Source organism: Syngnathoides biaculeatus, chromosome 5 (assembly GCF_019802595.1).
Source record: "Syngnathoides biaculeatus isolate LvHL_M chromosome 5, ASM1980259v1, whole genome shotgun sequence".
Lineage (NCBI taxonomy): Eukaryota > Metazoa > Chordata > Actinopteri > Syngnathiformes > Syngnathidae > Syngnathoides > Syngnathoides biaculeatus.
Genome location: NC_084644.1, coordinates 4,872,855 through 4,889,502, shown reverse-complemented (window position 1 = coordinate 4,889,502; position 16,648 = coordinate 4,872,855). Strand labels below are relative to the sequence as shown.

The 16,648-nt window shown below is 45.1% G+C and overlaps 2 protein-coding genes across 4 annotated transcripts; one reads left to right on the top strand and one right to left on the bottom strand.

Annotated features, from left to right (window-relative positions):
* Positions 1–66: 66 nt before the first annotated feature.
* clxn (calaxin) lies at positions 67–7,729 on the bottom strand. Of its 3 annotated transcripts, none has more exons than XM_061820051.1 (7): positions 7,670–7,729; positions 3,508–3,740; positions 3,209–3,367; positions 1,892–1,996; positions 1,655–1,803; positions 335–439; positions 67–251 (listed from the first exon to the last, which is right to left on the bottom strand). In XM_061820051.1, the coding sequence occupies exons 2-7, from the start codon at positions 3,587–3,589 to the stop codon at positions 201–203; spliced, it is 651 nt and encodes a 216-aa protein (XP_061676035.1). In that variant the 5' UTR covers positions 3,590–3,740; positions 7,670–7,729; the 3' UTR covers positions 67–200. The 3 variants fall into 3 exon arrangements, with proteins under 3 accessions (XP_061676035.1, XP_061676036.1, XP_061676034.1); XM_061820052.1 differs by lacking the exon at positions 7,670–7,729 and adding an exon at positions 2,814–2,929 and having other exon boundaries at positions 3,508–3,838; XM_061820050.1 differs by lacking the exon at positions 7,670–7,729 and having other exon boundaries at positions 3,508–3,838.
* Positions 6,733–11,247, top strand: has1 (hyaluronan synthase 1). Its single transcript, XM_061820039.1, has 5 exons — positions 6,733–6,768; positions 7,710–8,418; positions 8,952–9,177; positions 9,258–9,390; positions 9,796–11,247. Exons 1-5 carry the CDS (start codon positions 6,746–6,748, stop codon positions 10,469–10,471), a joined length of 1,767 nt encoding a protein of 588 aa, XP_061676023.1. The 5' UTR covers positions 6,733–6,745; the 3' UTR covers positions 10,472–11,247.
* The last annotated feature ends 5,401 nt before the right edge of the window (positions 11,248–16,648 follow it).

Sequence of the window (16,648 nt, the reverse complement as noted above, 5' to 3'; positions counted from 1 at the left end):
TATTTTTTGTATTTGTTGACAGAGTCCTTGTGAGTTTTCTGCGTGTACTCCAGCTTCCTCGCACATTCCGAGAAAACGTGCACATGAAATTGTCTGAAGCTGTGAATGTTGAGTGTGAATGATTAAGAAGCGCTGAGGTAAATGAATTCAAGTTGCATGGATAGATATAGTAACATATCTATAATATTTGCACGGCAGCATCACCAGTGTACGGGACTCTGAAATACGCGCTGCTCAAAAGTCTCAATCCTCTGCAGAAAGAGAGAAAAGAGGATTTTTAGTGGAAGAAGTTCTTCGGGATGTTTTTTGCTGCTGAGCGGCTGTTCGGACTCACTGTGGTGTTGGGGAGGCAATTTCCAAAGGCTTCCAGCATGTGATTCATCGCTTTCACGGACTTCTCAAAGTCGTCCAAAGACAGCCTGTCGTCGTGGTCGTGGTCCTGTGTGAGAGGAGAGAAGAATTATTTAAAAAAAAAAAAAAAAGTTGCATTTTCACATTAAGATATTGGAGGTTGGCGGAGCATCTGTAAAGCGTTGGCCTCACAGTCCTGAGGTCCCGGGTTCGATCCCGAACCCACATATGTGGAGTTTAGCACTCTGGATTCCTCCCACATCCCAAAAACATGCAAAATTAATTGGACACACTAAATTGCCCGTAGGTGTGATTGTGAATACGGTTGTTTTTCTTGATGTGCCCTGCGATTTGCTGGCGACCAGTTCAGGGCGTCACCCCGCCTCCTACCCGATGACGGCTGGGATAGGCTCCAGCACTCGCTGTCACCCTCGTGAGGATAAGCGGCTCAGAAAATGGATGGCTGGATGGATATTGGAGGTTAATGTTTAAATATTGAAGATCATTGAAGAGCAATTGTAAATAGATAAATTAACGTTTTTTCAAAATGGGGATTTTATCCAGCCATCCATTTTCTTAGCTGCTTATCCTCATGAGGGTCACTCAATCAACGCCAGCCAATTGGTGATACACATGCACATCACAATATTACATATGACAATAGCCATCCATCCTTTTTCTTGGCTGCTTATCCTCACAAGGGTCGCGGGGAGTGCTGGAGCCCGTCCCAGCTGTCAACGGGCAGGAGGCGGGGTTACACCCTGAACTGGTTGCAAGCCAATCGCAGGGCACATCGAGACAAACAGCCGAACTCACAATCACACCTACGGGCAATTTAGTGTGTCCAATTAATGTTGCATGTTTTTGGGATGCGGGAGGAATCCGGGAGTGCCCGAAGGAAACCGACGCAGGCACGGGGAGAACATGCAAACTCCACATCGGTGGGTTCGGGATCGAACCCGGGACCTCAGAACTGTGAGGCTGACGCTTCACAGCTGCTCCACTGTGCCGCCGGATTTTATTTATTTCGGGAGAATAAAATTTCTAACCCTGCGTCAAAAAACAACAACAACAAAAAAAAATTGTTGCCCCCTAAACTTAATAACCGGTCCACCTTTGAGCAGCAACTGGAAGTTCTCAAAACTGGTTGTGGTTTTTTTCATCCCCTGGAAGTCCCCCCCCCATCCCCCTATTTCAGAATTCATTTGCAGAGTATGTCAAAAACATAAAGGAATATCTTCATTGTTTCCATTTGGAGCCAATCCCAAAAAAAACAAACAAACAAAAAAACCAGGGTTCTCACCATCCTCTTGAGTGTGATCTCCACCAGGTCCTTGATCCCGTCGTAAGGATCCTCCTCTCCAGGTAGCCTCAGGCTGTACCTCAGCATTTGCAACATCTCCTCCCTGCTGATGTACTTGTCCGCGTTTAAGTCGTACACGTGGAAGCAGTCTTGCGGAAAACGGGGGGAGAAAAGAAGTACGTCGTATTATTCCCGGGTCAAGTCCTCGCCCGAATCGTGTGCTTTTTCCAGACTGACATTTTATTCTCTCGTCCAAGGTTCCACGAAGAACGATCGCGAGTCCCTCGATCCACTCTCTCAAGCCGACAAATCCGTCGTTGTCTTTGTCAAATGTCCGGAACACTGCAGGACCACACGCGATCGCGTCACGCGTCGGGTGAACATTTTGTCGACAAAATCAAACATTTGACTGTTAAAAAAGGAGCAACAAGTGCAGAACTGTTTGAAAATCTTCAGCCAAATCATCAGTTTGAGCGCCACTCAGACGTTTGCATAGGCTGAACATGAAAGTCCAACTGACAGCAAAAGCATTTTAAGTAAGTTTTTCATTAAAAAAAAAAATGGAATGGACCCATGTGTTTTTTTCCAACACCCAACATGATTTTGACGTATGTGGCTTTTTTTGTAACGCCCGCCATGAAAATCCTCTCGAGGGATTTGTTTTGGTGAAGAAGCAGGAAGTGACGTTAGTAGCAGACGCCTGCTCTGGCGGTCTCCTGTGTTTAGACCAGTTTTATCCGCAGGAAGGTAGATCTTTGTTCCTTCGTGTTAGCCCAAATGCCGGCTCGTTGTCCATCCATCCATCTTTTTAGCTGCTTATCCTCACAAGAGTACTTTTGCTACCTCTAAGTGTACATAATGTTGACGTGAAAGTCCACACATCCCTGTTCAGATGGTTAATGTCATATACTGTATATATATATATATATATATATATAGCCATCCATCCATTTTATTTGCTGCTTATCCTCACGAGGGTCACAGGGAGTGCTGGAGCCTATCCCAGCTGTCAACGGGCAGGAGGCGGGGTTCACCCTGAACTGGTTTCCAGCCAATCGGAGGGCACATTGAGACAAACAGCCACAATCACACCTTGGGGCAATTTAGAGTGTACAATTGAGGTTGCAGCTTTTTGGGAAGTGGGCGGAACCTGGAGTACCCGGAGGAAACCCACGCAGGCACGGGGAGAAGATGCACACTCCACACAGGCAGGGATTGAACCCGGGACCTCCGAACTCTGAGGCCAACGCCTTAGCAGCTGACCCACCGTGCCACCTATATAAAGAAAAATGAGTCCCGGAAGTATCATTTCCAAACTTTTTTCCCCCCACCATAACCGCTACAATTCATTTGAAAAATCTTTGAGAAATAGAAAAAAAAAAATAAAAATAAACAACCGAGATTACAATTGGGGGGACGTGACTGCGTTCAGATGTAACCAATCACATTGAAACTAAGGTCGGATGGCAGTTAGCACATAAATGCCTCCATCGTTCATCATATTTTATCGTTCGATCCCCAAAATCTGGCTTTTGAACTGCTACAGTGCAGTACCTGCATCCATGATGGTGTCGTTCGTGAGTCCAAAGGTGTCGTGCAGAAAGCTTCTCAACCTCCATCTGTCCAAGCCGCCCACTGACCTCGCAGGAGTCGCCTGCTCGTCCAGTAAAAAATGGAACTCCCTGATAAGGCCCTGCGCCTCTTTTTTATTGACTAGGACCAATAAAACAGCAGGGAAACGTGGTCACGTGTGCGGCTGCAGCGGGTTACGCGAGTCAAAAGTTGCTCGATGCGCGCACCAAAAAAAACAACAACAACAACAACAACCAAAAGAAGACAATAATCATACTCACAGTGGGCCACTTGCTTGCAAATGTTTTCCGCGAGGTTTTGCACCATCCTTTTGGACATTTTGGACTTCCTCGCAGGCAACATGTCGGCCGCTCCGGTGGCGGAGCGCCAGCTGAAGTTGTGCTGTTGTCGCCGTGGCAACCGCGCCCACTCCCCACTGGAGAGGGCGCGAGTGGGCCCGCGTCCACGGAATTCACAAGAACCGTGTCACGTTGCCTCGTTTCTTTCCTGTAAACTTCAATTACAACGTTGATTGTCATTGTTTAGCCATTTAAAACAGGGGCGGCCAAAGGTCCGTCTTTTTATTCGTTCCACCGTAGAATATTTACATGATATCGCAATGAATATGTTTATTCCCACCCCACCCCCCAATTCGATCAAATTAACAATTTAAGATATCCATGTATTATATATTGTATTTATTTAATTTCACCAAATATGTGACTCTATACATAATCAAAATAGAAATAATGCAGTTTAAAATGCGCATGAGTTATTTTTATTCAAATGTCTGACTGGGTAAACAAAACTAATCTATTCATCAAATTTAATAAATATATATAATTTGTCCCGTGAGCACAAAGCCCAATTTACCATTTACTACACATCACAATACAATATCATTCATTGTAGTTACAGCCTTTGAAACGCTTTCTCAGAAAGAATAATAAAAATGTTCCTGGATCAACTTCCCTCGAAGTCTGTTTAATGATCAATGTTTACTACACATTTTATTGAAATATGTCAAGCAATACTGGGTGCACCACCTCATAATTTCGATGCAATTTTTTTTATTGGAAAATGCATTTTGAAGGTAAATTTGAGAGGAACGTCAAATGAAACGTAAGATATTTTTTTTTCCACGACCTTGATTTTAGAAATTTATTTTCTTAAGAATACAAAATGATGTGGAAAAGGACCTTAATTATATCTGACTATGAGTCCCTGATGTTTACAACTGAATATCCATGTGCAATTTACATGTCATCATTTAGTATAATAATACTTAATATTGAATACAGAGCAGCAAATCAATACAGTACTTGTAATCCTCAGCCGAGTAAATGTCTAGCTGCTCGCTAGCTGCTCGCTAGAGAGGAAAAATGCCATCTGTTAGCTAGCTAGCTAGTTAGCGCATGGCATTTTTCCTCTTTCCATCGGGTTTTGGAACTCAACAACGGCCATCTTAAGTTTCTTCCCAGCAATCAGCAGCAATGCAAAATGAACTACGTATATTGCTAACGCAACATTTCAGTTGCGAGGTTTTCTCGGGGAACACAAACAATTCCCTGCGACTATTAATTATGATCTAAAAGTTTTTCCTGGTATGGAGAGATTTCTAAAAAGGTTGCTCAGCCAAGATATTGATTTCAAGACGCAAATGAAGATGGTATGGCCCACGGTATGTTTGATTTAATAGCTCTGTGATCACGGAAATACCATTTTCCATTTTTGTTAGCGGCCGGCGGACTTCGGGAGCGAGCCGGGCGGCACCAAGCGCTCGTCGCCATCCAATCGCAGCGCAAAAAAAAAAAAAAAAAAAAAAGGTCGGTAGTAAAGTAAAAAATGCGACCATTCTTTCCATCCAATACTCATCCAGGATATGCTGTCATGTTGTTGAAGCTCGACTTTCATACGAACGTCATCCTCCAGCATAATCGTCATCCGTAAAGTCCATTTGAGCGCATAAACAGATCTCACCGAGAAAGGTCAGAGAAATAACGCGCGGAGTTGACCTTCTGGCGTTCACTCACGGACCGGCCCAGCTGCTTCGCATGACATCAGCCGCCCTGGTGGCTTTTCTATTTGTGCCTGCCCCGCGTGTTGTGATGGCTCAGGCGGCTCGTGTGGTTAAAAGAAGGGCGTAGACCCTCGTGAGCAGTCACTCAACGGATCGGCTTGTAAAAAGAAACAAAAATGGCAGGTGTGGGGGAAGGAGCTTTTCTTTTTTTTTTGAGGTCTGTGGGAAATTCATGAAAGGCATGATGCAATGATGGAGCACGTGGACGGCTAGCTGGTTAGCACATCTGCCTCCGAGTCGAAAGGTTCTGGGCTTGAATTTTCCCTCATTGGCGTTTTTGGCACGTTCTTCCCGTCCTTACGCGGCTTTTCTCCGACAACTCCCGCTTCCTCTCACATCCCCCGAATCATGCACGTTGCATGCAGTAAAAGTTCATTGAATGTGTTGTTGTTGATGAGCACCCGTGATTGGTTGAAAACCCGTCCGAAGGCAGTTGGGATTGGCTCCAGATCACGTGAGCCTAATACAGTAATTATAAGCCCCAGAGAAAATTGATGGCTAATCCATCCATCCATCCATCCGTCCATCCATCCATCCATCCATCCATCCATCCATCGGTTTTCCGGGACGGAGAAAAGTGTTGGCCTCACTGTTCTGAGGTCCCGGGGTTCAATCCTGGAACCGCCACACTCACAATCACACCTAGGGGCAATTTATCCATCCATCCATTTTCATTTTTGAGTGTCCAGTTTATGTTACATGTTTTTGGGATGTGGGAGGAAACCGGAGTGTCCGGGGAACCACCCACGCAGGCACGGGAAGCACATGCGAACTCCACACAGGGGGGTCCGGAATTGAACCCAGGACTTCAGAACTGTGAGGACAAATTCTTTATTTTTATATGTCAAAATTGTATTGCACGGAAATGGCAGTAAAAAGAAAAACAATGTGGCCAAGAGGCACAGAAAAAAAAGATTAAATTTCACTTTGCAGTGGACAAAAACGGCCGCTAGAGGGCGACATCTAATGTAGGGAGAAAGAATTTTGTGTCAACTTTCGAGGTTGACGTGATCGCGATGCTTGGAAATGGAATGCATGAATGAAAATCAAGCTGCAAAGGGGGGGGGGGGAGTAAATAGGGGTGGGGGGCCAAAGGTGCTGCCAGGTTGGCTGTGAAAGTTCAAGACACAAAAAAGACTAAGCACAACCGTGCAACACAAGTGAGTTATTTTCCTTTGTGGAGTAGGTGATGGCAGACATTATGCTAATACTTGAGTAAAAAAAAAAAAAAAAAAAAAAAGTAGTGGTGAGGGCTCGCAGCCAAGGGGACCACCGCCTTGCACAGTCGCACTGACGCACGGCTGACTCAGCGGGGGCGCCGTCCGATCATCACTCACTCTCGGGCCCGCGCGCACATGGCTCTGCACATCCAAGTCGGGAGCTTATAAAGACAAAGTCCTGCACGGCCGCTCGCCACACAGCGAGCAGCGCCGGAGTGGATGCGTCGCCAGCGCAAAGCCAGGTACGGATGACCGATCGAGACCCATCGCTTCACATTCGATTGTGCTCCTTATTTAGGATTTATTTTTACATTTTCACACACAAAAATACACTTTAGAATTTGACTTCAGGTGCAATTTGCACTTTCAATTATCATACATCTATTTACACAATCGATTAAAATGTATACAAATAATAACATAATTATTATTAACTAATAATAATAATTTATTTATTTTAATATACTTTATATATAATAAAATATTATTATTAATTTTATTATTATTAGTAGTAGTACTATGTAACGCCCCAGTAAACTACAGTATGTCTTTGTCATTTGTCCGGCTTCTACGTAACTGCAGCGTTTCGAATTCTTTACATGTATTCGGAAGATGATGTTTTTATGTTTTTTTTTAATGTTTTTACATTTTTCAATTACATCAACATTAAAAATAGTAATTTCACAGTTTTCCCAAGTGTTTCAGGTCAGTCGCGAATACCTCCCATGATTGAAATTGCAATATATCGTCGTCAACCACGACTGTATGATATAATCGCATACCGTACCGCTTTGATAAAAATCACATTCTGGAAATTCATTTTGGACCGTCGGGGGCTGTATCGGCTCTTTCGTTCCTCCATTCATTTTGGTAATGAATAACTCATTTATTTTTACAAGATGTTACATTTGAACATTAGCTTCCATTTCTGATTTTTTTTTTCTTAGCAGTTTAAAAAAAAAAAAAAATGCTGCGTTGAAATGAAGTGAGAAAAACAGGACCGTATTTGACTTCACGTCTTTTGTGGTGTTTTTCAAACGAGCGCAGGAAATGTTTTGGCAGGCGTGGCAGCCCCGTTACCTTTCATAACGAGTGTGCTCACGGAACCGCCGTGTGACTTCTTTGCCGTACAGGTGCACTCACCATCGGCGCGGTCTTATCCGACGCGTTGTCTTTCCGACAGGCGAAGACACACGATGGAACTGAAACCCCTTCTCAAGAAACTGGTCTCCATACTCCGGGCCGTCTTCACGTTCGTCTTCGCGCTGATCGTCCTCAGCGTGATGGTGTGGGCCTACGTCAAAGGGTACCAGCTGGCCACCTCCATGCACGACATCATCTCCTTTGGCTTTTATGGCCTGCTGCTCTCGCTCCACGTGCTGGTCCAGAGCCTCTTCGCCTTCATCGAGCAACTGCGGATGAAGAGACGCAATAAACCGTGCGCCTTCACCAAGACCATCGGCTTCACCATCTCGGCCTACCAGGAGGACCCCGTCTACCTCAGAGAGTGCCTCAACTCCGTCCGGGCCCTGCAGTACCCGTCCGAACTGCTGCGGATCATCATGGTGGTGGACGGCAACAGCGACGACGACCGCTACATGATGGAGATGTTCAGGGAGGTGTTCGCTGACCGGGACCCCGCGTGTTACGTGTGGGACAACAACTACCACACGTGGGACCCCACTCAGGTCCAGCAGGACGCGGAGATGGGTTCCGCGGGACTGGGAGGGTTTGGGGAGAACTATATTATAGGAGAGGACCCCCAGCGAAAGGAAGTGGAGCACCTGATCCAGACTAAATCCTGCGTGTGCATCATGCAGAGGTGGGGCGGCAAGAGGGAGGTGATGTACACCGCCTTCAAGGCCCTCGGATCTTCAGTCGACTACATCCAGGTAGGTCTATCAGACATTGATTGCCCGGCTTCAGGTTCACGTCTGATAAGCACTTTATACTCACTAAAATGATCAGTTAGAACTTTATTTGAATATCGCCAAATGCTCAGATACTGTAGTTCCATGGCAAGTCCATTTCAGCATACTTTCAAGACCCTTGATATTCAACCTCAGGCTCCGTGTACCGGTCTGCCCTTTGTCCGCACAAATCGGGCAATTACATGTTATCAGTGACCCAAAACTGTTTTATTAGGTGATATCCGTGACGTTCAGATCAATACGTTTTGATACAACGCTGATGAAACTGTCCCGGTAACGAGCAATAACAATTCCGCCGGTCAAGAGCGAGATAGACGAATGTTCTGCATTGGCACGATGACGAGGACAAAGGGGACAAACCTTGAACGGGATACCTAACCCAAGTCCACCATCGTAATACTAACACAAAATGCAAATACAACTTTTCACACAGATGAAGCATGCGACATACTCACCGGTTTCATTTTCAAACGGCTTGCCTGTCGCTCGTTCAGGTGTGCGACTCGGACACCAAGCTGGACTCGCTGGCCACGGTGGAGCTGTGCAAGGTGCTGGAGAGTAACAGCAAGTACGGCGCAGTCGGCGGGGACGTGATGATCCTCAACATGAAGGACTCGTACATCAGCTTCATGAGCAGCCTCCGCTACTGGATGGCCTTCAACATCGAGCGCTCTTGCCAGTCCTTCTTCAACTGCGTCTCCTGCATCAGCGGACCTCTGGGTACGTCTATTTCCCGAGCCCAGACCGGCGCTCGTGCGTTCTTTCGCCGTCAAAGTAAACTTGGCGCTCTTGTGGATTAGGCCTCTACAGGAATGATCTTCTTCAGGCCTTTCTGGAATCTTGGTACAATCAAAAGTTTTTGGGGACTCACTGCACCTTTGGAGATGACAGACATCTTACCAACCGCATGCTGAGCATGGGATACGCCACCAAGTAAGCAACATTTGAAACGACAGCAGCGGCCCCAATTGCCTCAGTGCCTTCCGCTGGTCACGCCACCCGCTCGCTAGCCATAATTCGCGCAACGATTAGGTTGATTGATTGGCAACCGAGGCAAAAACAGGAAACGGAAGTGAGAGTTTGAGACAATTTGAACAAATGAAGGCGACATTTACGTGACAAGAAGTTTTACTGAGCTTTGTTTTTGGAAGTTTAATACAAAATCTCTGCGGCGTACGCTAACAATGTAAAGAAACACCAACGTGTTCTTGTCCTCGCGGACAAAACCATCTTTTGAATCCATTCGGTCAGCCGCCGACTAAAGTTGCAATATCAAACAAAGGCACTGTCGGCGGCCACTACTAACGCGACGTCTCCGCTGATCCTTTTCCCCTCCAGATACACGTCTCGCTCCAAATGCTACACGGAGACGCCGGCTCAGTTCCTGCGCTGGCTCAACCAGCAGACCCGCTGGACGAAGTCCTACTTCCGCGAGTGGCTCTTCAACGCCATGTGGTGGCACAAGCACCACCTGTGGATGACCTACGAGTCCATCGTCTCGGGGATTTTCCCTTTCTTCGTCACGGCCACCATCATCCAGCTGTTCTGGAAGGGCTCGCTGTGGGACATCCTGTGGGTGCTGTGCTGCATCCAGCTGATCGGGCTGGTGAAAGCGACTTACGCCTGCATCCTGCGGCGGGACCCGGTGATGGTGTTCATGTCGCTTTACTCGGCTCTGTACATGACCAGCCTGCTGCCGGCCAAGTACTTCGCCATCATCACCATGAACAAGAGCAGCTGGGGGACGTCGGGCCGGCGTAAGATTGTGGGTAACTACATGCCGCTGCTCCCCCTGTCGGTGTGGGCCGCCATTTTATTGTCGGGACTGGTTTACACGATCCACAGAGAGAGCGCCGTCGACTGGTTTACCCAACCGAAGAGACTGGAAACGAAGTTTCTGGTCTTTGGCTGCGTAGTCTACTTGTGTTACTGGCTGATCATGGTCGCTTTATACTGGGTGTGGTTCCGCAGGTCATGTCGGCCGCGCGCCAAATGTTACACGTTGAAGGTGTAGCGCCGCAGCGCTCAGCGACGTCCCGCTGAGTTAATTTATTACGCGTTAGCTATTTGAAATTTTAAATTAATGTATTTATTTTGTCTCCAATCTCAGGATAATGAAGGGATTTCCATGCAGCTGCTAAAACCAACCGAGTGAGTGAACCAAGTATTGATTAGTGTGAGGAAGGACCGTGTTGTTGCACATTGAAATGAAACTGTACTGAGGGCCTTTTGGGCCTATGCACTTAAATAAGAGAGACACATTTCATATAGCAAAAGAAATCTTGTACATACGGGGTCTTGGGGTATTGCGTGTCGTTGAAATATTTATGTGAAACGTGTTTGTATATATATGTGAATATCTGTAAGAACCAAACCAACCACCACTTTGGTTGTTGCACTGGAGTTCCGAGGGTACTTTTCTCCAGGGTCGCACACTTGAAAATATGCAAGGTGTCTCCTTACGCGTACGTGTACGTATGCTTCGAACAACCTTTCTTCCTTTGGAATCCCCTTTTGTTAAAAATCGTGGGATTTGTGATGTGAGAAAAAGGGAGGCCACCTGGCTCCCGGAGACCTTCACGGAAACTTCTGAGCCAAAACACTGAGTTCCTGATAAGAGACCACTCCCACGCTCTGAGGGACCGACATCATTTTTTTGCTATTTGTTCCACGGACGCGTGTATCAGGCGTGCACCACCTCCAACTGCATGAAATAAAACTATTTATATGCATGTACTGAGACTTCATTTTATCGATAATTGGCATTGCACATCAAATGAACGAATTGACCAAAACCATGTAGCACTCCGCTCGCGTGAGAAGTATGAAAGTCTGAGCAGTTTTTATTCTTTTTTCCTTTAAAAAAAATTGTTTTTTTTTTTTTACACGTTTCATCAAACAACAAAGGATTTGCAGTGGCTCGATGTCGTCATGTGAAGAAAAATGTGAACAAATAAATATTTTTCTAACTTTTAACTTCTGCTGTCTTTGTATACAAATCACTACGCACCGGAAATTGGACAACTCGATAGTTAGCTAGCTAGCTACAAAGATGAACAAGTAAATATTTTGCAATAAAAAAAAAATAAAAACTCAGTATATACACAGTAAATAATGTGAAAAAATAATGCATTTTTCTAACTCGATAGCTGGGATTACAAGCAATTTGTCCAAACAGGTTTCCAACGAGAAAGCAGCTAAGCTAGCCAGACAGCTACAAAGACAAAGTGCTATAAAAAGGTTTTTGTCCCCTTCTCTTTTTTTTTTTTTTCTTTTGCATAGCTTCCCTCTCCGGTAATGTTTAGGACAATCAAACAAATGACAAAAATATCAGACAAAGGTAGACATAAACATAAAATGCAATTTTTAAATAGTGACTTTTGAATTTATTCATTAAGGGACAGTAAAATTATTCAAAGCTACCTCCCCCCGTGTGAAAAAACAATTGTTTAATTATGTTACATTTTTATTTTAAGAAAGCTGAGTGAATTTACACTGCCCCCCCCCCCCCCCGAACATGTTAACCTCCAGAACTGTTCAGTCAAGAAAATGTCAAACAAAATGAAGTCGGCCAAAAGATCTCAAAAAGGTGAAATCAAAAGACGCGATATGAAGAAATTTAAAAAAACAGATGAGAAATAAAGTAACTGGCATCTTGAGGTTTACTTGGGTTATATTAGTATCATATTTACATGTCTTTGATGATCTTAAATTTTCCCTCGCCCCTATAAAAAAAAACTTGAGGCAATTAATTTTCAATATCACCGTAGGCAAGAATATGAATTATTAAAGGGTTTTATGACGAGAATTTGAAAACCACGAAGCGTGATAACTTCCAAGATAAACATTACAACACATTAATTATTGACAAAGTGATCAAGATTGCACAGAAATCGGGAATAAAATAGGAATGACAAACTAGATAAGATGGAGGATGAATTAGTGCAATTAAAGAGGGTGACTCAGTTCCAGGTTGTCATGGTAAACTGTACGTTGATATATGCAACGAGCACAATCGGCAAATATGACAACAAGGCACGGCCTTGCCTGTCGGCGTTGCTATGTGCTCTATTGCGTCAAATTCCATTTGGGTCACAAGGAAATCAAATAAATACATTCTGGAAAATAATAATTTGAATTCATTCTATTACCTGTCCTGCACTCTGATTTGATTTGCCCATTTTCAAAAAATACAATAAAAAAAAAAAAAATGAATATTTTATGAATACATTGAAGAATGGAAAAATGTCATTGTGGGCCTGGCCCTGGTCCCTACAATGAAGATTTAACTATGAAATATCATAACTTCAAACGAATGAAACGAAAAACAATTCATGGGAAGGCCTGGATGGACGGGGGCTGTGTAAAGATCCGGGCAGACCGCAAAAACAACATCTTTTTTTTTTTTTTTTGGTTGCAGTTTTCATATATTTCTTGAATCACTCGAATGTGCTTATGCGCTTGGTGTAAATGTCATATTTTATGTAATTGCTAATTAAATACCAAAATGTACTGTCAGGTGTCCTACTCAAATGAGTAGTAATTATATTATCCATCCATCCATCCATCCATCCATTTTCTTCGTCACTTATCCTCACAAGTGTCACGGGGAATGCTGGAGCCTATCCCAGCTGTCAGTGGGAAGGAGGGGGGGCACACCCTGAACTGGTCGCCAGCAGGGTAGGGCCAGGGCACATGGAGACAAACAGCCGCACTCTCAATCACACCTAGGGGCAATTTAGAGTGTGCAATTAATGTTTTTGGGGATGTGGGAGGAAACCGGAGTGCCCGGAGGAAAAACCCAAACAGGCACGGGGAGAACATGCAAACTCCACACAGGAGGGTCTGGGATTGAACCCAGGACCTCAGAACTGTGAGGCCGACGCTTTAGCAGCTGAGCCCACCGTGCCGCCATATTAGATTCTGTTATTGCTAAACCCTAAACCCTAACCCTACTTCCTTGTTGTTTTAGAAGACTCATTGACAGCCTAAGTGCGGAAACATAACCCAGAACAACAAAAAATTCATATTAATTGGAGTATTTAAAATGTAAAATGTCACTTTCCCTATGCTATACTTCCCTTTTTCCCCACCCCCTTCCCTATCGCTTACCTTAAATCCACTTACCTTTTTCCTTAAACTATCCCTATCCCAGACCCTTACCCTAACCTTAAGTTTCGACTGAAATTTTCTTTCACAGATGAACATCGAGACACTCGACTTATGACGCCCAAAGGGGCACAACTGCTCACTTAACTGACTTGGAATGAGCACGCGCCCGAAGAAGGCGCACATTAGCCGAAACGTTGCGCAACAAAACTCACTCTCTCACGGTGTTTTCAGTTGGCGGCATTTAAATTTGGAGGCGTGGTCGGAAATAATCGGCAACAAAAAGGATGGAGGCGGGCACGCACATTTTATTAATTGAATAGATCTAAACTTGAATTTGGTTTAAGGGGGTGAAGAAATTATGGGGTTATTACTAAATTTGAAAGGATGGGAAGAGGAAGTCAGTTGGGGTGAACCAATCTTTGGGTCGGAGGGCCCGTGCACTTCCCTTCTTCATTTAGGGAGGGGGGCTCATTGCTACGCACCTAACCTAACCCTAATGTTATATTAGAATTACACAGTACGACAAACTATCGACATTAAAAAAAATGAAATGAAACGTTACAAGAGATAAACTGACATATTTCGAGTTGGCCAGTGTATGTATTTTTAGACTTCGAGTGAATAAAAACAAATTAATAAATTGAGCTCACGTTTACAAGCGGTGGAATAGTTCGGCCGTATAAAATAAGGCTCACAAGTTTTCTGTGATAAGCGAAGATAAAGCAAGTTTTCCTTAGAAGCGTGACAGCAGTAAATAGCCTATGGGCGTCATTTTTCCCAGATATGTTTTTTTTTTTTTATGTGATTGGTGGAAGCATGAGGCAGATAAACTGCAGCTCGGACGTGTTATGGGCTGACAGCTAACTGTCTGTTATCACTCGTGAGCGCTTAATCTCAGGGCTTTGTCGAACGAAGTATTTGCTTTTATTGAACGATGTTGTTTCCCGCGAAGCCGTTATCGATTAACACTGAGCACAACTGATTGAGCGTTGACCCAAAATATTTTGAGCATCAGTTCCAGTTTTGACGGTCGGGCGTGGCGCTACAGCCCCCGGGCAACATCCATATTTAATGTTTCCTTGTTCTCAATATGTAATGATTTACTTTTGTCCCCCCCCCCCCCCGCATTCTGTTTCTAGCTAGCGCTTTGTCTTTATGTCTTATTTTTTCCTCCCCCACCCTCGAGAAACTTTGCTTTGTTCGACTGATCAAATTATAACAGGAAACCACAGAGGAATCTTAGGGTTAGGGTTAAAACTCATTGCGGTATAAAAAGGGCGCAGTTCCTCCATTCTCTTTGATCTAACAGCAGAACAGGACAAAACAGGACCCCCCCCCCCCCCGCCTCAAAAAAAAAAAAAAGAAATCCAGGAAAAGTGAGGTCATTTGTGTCATTCAAAAATCAATGAAATTATGTGCTAAAACTGAAAAACGATAACGTTAAAAATGGGTTTATTTTAAAAGATTTGATTTTCAACATCGAGTCGCGCTTCCAAATAACAAAATGTATTATGGTAGATCCACTTCCCATCGGGGGTCCGGGTGGCATCGGGTCCTCGCGCCCACCACCCTGCGGCCAGTTGTCAGCGCACCTCGGTGGGCCCGGCGGACCTCCCCCCGGGTCCCTCGGCGTGGCACGCGTTCCCGTCCACCGGGGTTGCCCTCGGGTGGACCGCCGGGCACCGACGCCGCCCTCGATTGATTGGGTGGGGCCCTCGGCCTTCATGGGCCAGGCCCAGCGAGGACTTGTGTCAGTTTTTTGCATGACTCCGCAGGCACACAACCCTGGGACTCTTTCCGCAGGGCGTGGGGCCGCTCGTTGCGACAAATTACTTGTCAAGACGCAAATTGTTTGCGTGTCGCCTCACTTATACTTTCCTTCGATAGATTTGTCTAATTTACTCGGTCAATCCCAGCACATTTCAGTCGTACGAAACTGGGTGCACGAGCCTCGTCCTGAAAGCTTCTCCTCCTGTCCTTGTCCTGTCCTATCTTGTCCTGTCCTTCGCTCACGAGGCGTAAGGCTACAGCCCCGGGCAACATCCATATTTAATGTTTCCTTGTTCTGGATATGTAATGATTGACTTGTTTTTTTTTTAATCCTGTGTATAATTAACACTTTGTTTTACGTCTGTGTTTCCCTCCCCCAGGTCCAGGAGCTTTGTTCTGTTCGACTGATCGACCGCGAGTCTCAACAAACATCAATTATGAGGTTAAGAAACCACCGAGGAAGCTCAGAAACTCCACCGTGACACGAGAAAACTGCGGGATACAAAAGGGATTCTCCATTCTCTTTTACCCAACGGCCAAAGGAAAAAAAAAAAAAATCTCCGGTAAATGACGACAAGATCGGAAATGTTGTGTAACATCGTAAAAACGAGGCGCTCCCAAGTGCTCAAACAAGCGCTTGTGTGACTTTTGACATTTTGTTCCAAACTCAAGTGTCCTCTTGTCACACCTGTTCAATCGTGTTCACGCTCTCAGGGTGATGGATACAGTACACTGTATACATTCTCACTATAGGCGTGGATGTGATGAAAGACCAGTAAGCGTTTGATTAATATTACGTTACGTAGGACTTCGCAGGACTCCCGCCGGGCGCCGCAGGATCTTATGTGAGGATTTAGTCCTTAGCGCGCTCATTGAACGACACTGACGAGGCAACTCTACAGAACAACTGCAGTAAAGTCAATGTTTTTAGATGACCTGGAGGTACCGTCCAACGGTCCAGTTGTCTCATCTCCCTCTGCTGGAATTCGCTGGCCACGAACCGCCGCTTGGCCCCGATGCAGGCTGATCGATCCGATCAATTCGGATCCTCTCGTTGAACCGAAACCACTTCTTGGTCAACCCGTTACAAACCTCCATAAGATTTTGTGCATGTAGATTTGGATAAATCCCGCTTACCATCAACTGTCAATTGAATGCATCGTTGTACTGGAGCGGCTCCAAATACCTGAGATAAATTCCTCGCGGTGTCACTGATGGTGCAGTGGTACGCTTTGGTGTGGGCAGCGCGGGATCGATTCCCGCTCAGTGATGGTGTCGATATCTTCCCTGCGACCGACGGGCGACCAGT